At 40.7% G+C, this 1,354-nt stretch overlaps 1 protein-coding gene across 1 annotated transcript in view; it reads left to right on the top strand.

Moving 5' to 3' along the window:
- Positions 1 to 1,354, top strand: part of ELF1 (E74-like factor 1 (ets domain transcription factor)) — a 40,775-nt gene that overhangs the window by 17,569 nt on the left and 21,852 nt on the right. Inside the window, exon 5 of the mRNA XM_009322858.1 lies at positions 360 to 524. Within this exon, the coding sequence (XP_009321133.1) occupies positions 360 to 524 (165 nt within the window). The remainder of the gene's footprint in view (positions 1 to 359; positions 525 to 1,354) is intronic.

A 1,354-nucleotide genomic window follows, 5' to 3' on the forward strand; every position in this document is an offset into this window, starting at 1 on the left:
GCGAGGTTGTTTAGACTGCTGTGTTTTATTTGGCTGATAGAGGATGAGTTTGTTTATGTTGCCAAGATAAAAGAATATACGCTTACATCTGCAGATTGTCTTAAATATGAATAAAAATGCATGATCACCAAATAATTGTGCTTTTTTGGGGAGTGGGTTATGTCATTAAATTGTTGTATTTTAATACTGCTTCTGCTTGTGTAGAATGTTGTGGGTGGATATATTCCATTATGAACTGGTCTTCTGTCCCATGAAGGCCTTAAGTGTCGTAGTTTTATTTCATTCTGTGTTTTAAAATTTGCTGTAAAACGTAGCTTTTAAAAGTCCTTGTGGCTGTGTGGTTGTCCCTTTCCCTTAAGCAACTATGTTTGGCGCAACTGAAGATGATGATATGGTGGCTCCTATTACACACGTGTCAGTCACGCTTGATGGGATCCCCGAGGTGGTGGAAGTTCACCAAGCCCCAGACCCTTACGCTGAATCACCAGAGACTCCAGAATTTGAACAACCAAAGAAGAAAAAAGGTAAGATGCTACTGGAGAACGGTGGTGTGGTGTAGGAGGGCAGTGGGTGGCATGCTCGCCTCCCCTGTGGGTGTCTGGAACTATTCTGGGCGTCAGGTCAAAATAACTGAGTGGGCTTAGCTAGAAATACAGAGAAAGCGTTTTCTTACTGGGTAGTGTGAGCACAGATAGTGGTGCTTAGATACTAATGATGCTGGAGAGGTAGCAATGATGGCTTATTCCACAGGAAACATGGATCTCTGCTTGTTCCTATTTATAGTTTCTTCTTCAGAGCAGAATTGCAATACAACCTATAGAGCTTTTGTTACCGTGAATGTTGAAGTACTTTAATTAGCTCCTATTTACCTTCAAATAAAGATACTTGGTCCGTTCAGAATATGGGATGAGAATGTTTGGGTTTTTTTTCGCTTTTCTTGAATATGAACGGTTTAAATCTTCTTTTTTTTCTAAATAGCTGCATGCTATAGTAAATATTAGTCCCATTTGCGGTATAAAAAATTTACACAGTGTCCATTGAGTGATGTTCCATTGGAGTCAGTGCCATGCTAAAGAATAGTGAAGTTATGTGGTGTTAGTCAGAGCTTCTGCTCCTGTTTTCCCACCCTGCTTGAGCATGGACCCTATCAGAGGTCCTGAAGCTGATGTCTACAGTAGAAGAGAGTCATGGAGTGCAGGCAGATGTAAGGTGCTGTTGCAATGAATTAAAAAAAAAAAAAAAGAAGAATAAAACGAGAGTTATGTTTCTGGAACTAATTCTAGGGCTGAACCAGTGCATTAGGACTTGGGACAGGTTCCCCTGTGGAAAAAAAGCCTTCCAGAACAGGACTCCT

Source organism: Pygoscelis adeliae, unplaced genomic scaffold, assembly GCF_000699105.1.
Source record: "Pygoscelis adeliae isolate BGI_AS28 unplaced genomic scaffold, ASM69910v1 Scaffold74, whole genome shotgun sequence".
NCBI classification, from domain to species: Eukaryota; Metazoa; Chordata; class Aves; order Sphenisciformes; family Spheniscidae; genus Pygoscelis; species Pygoscelis adeliae.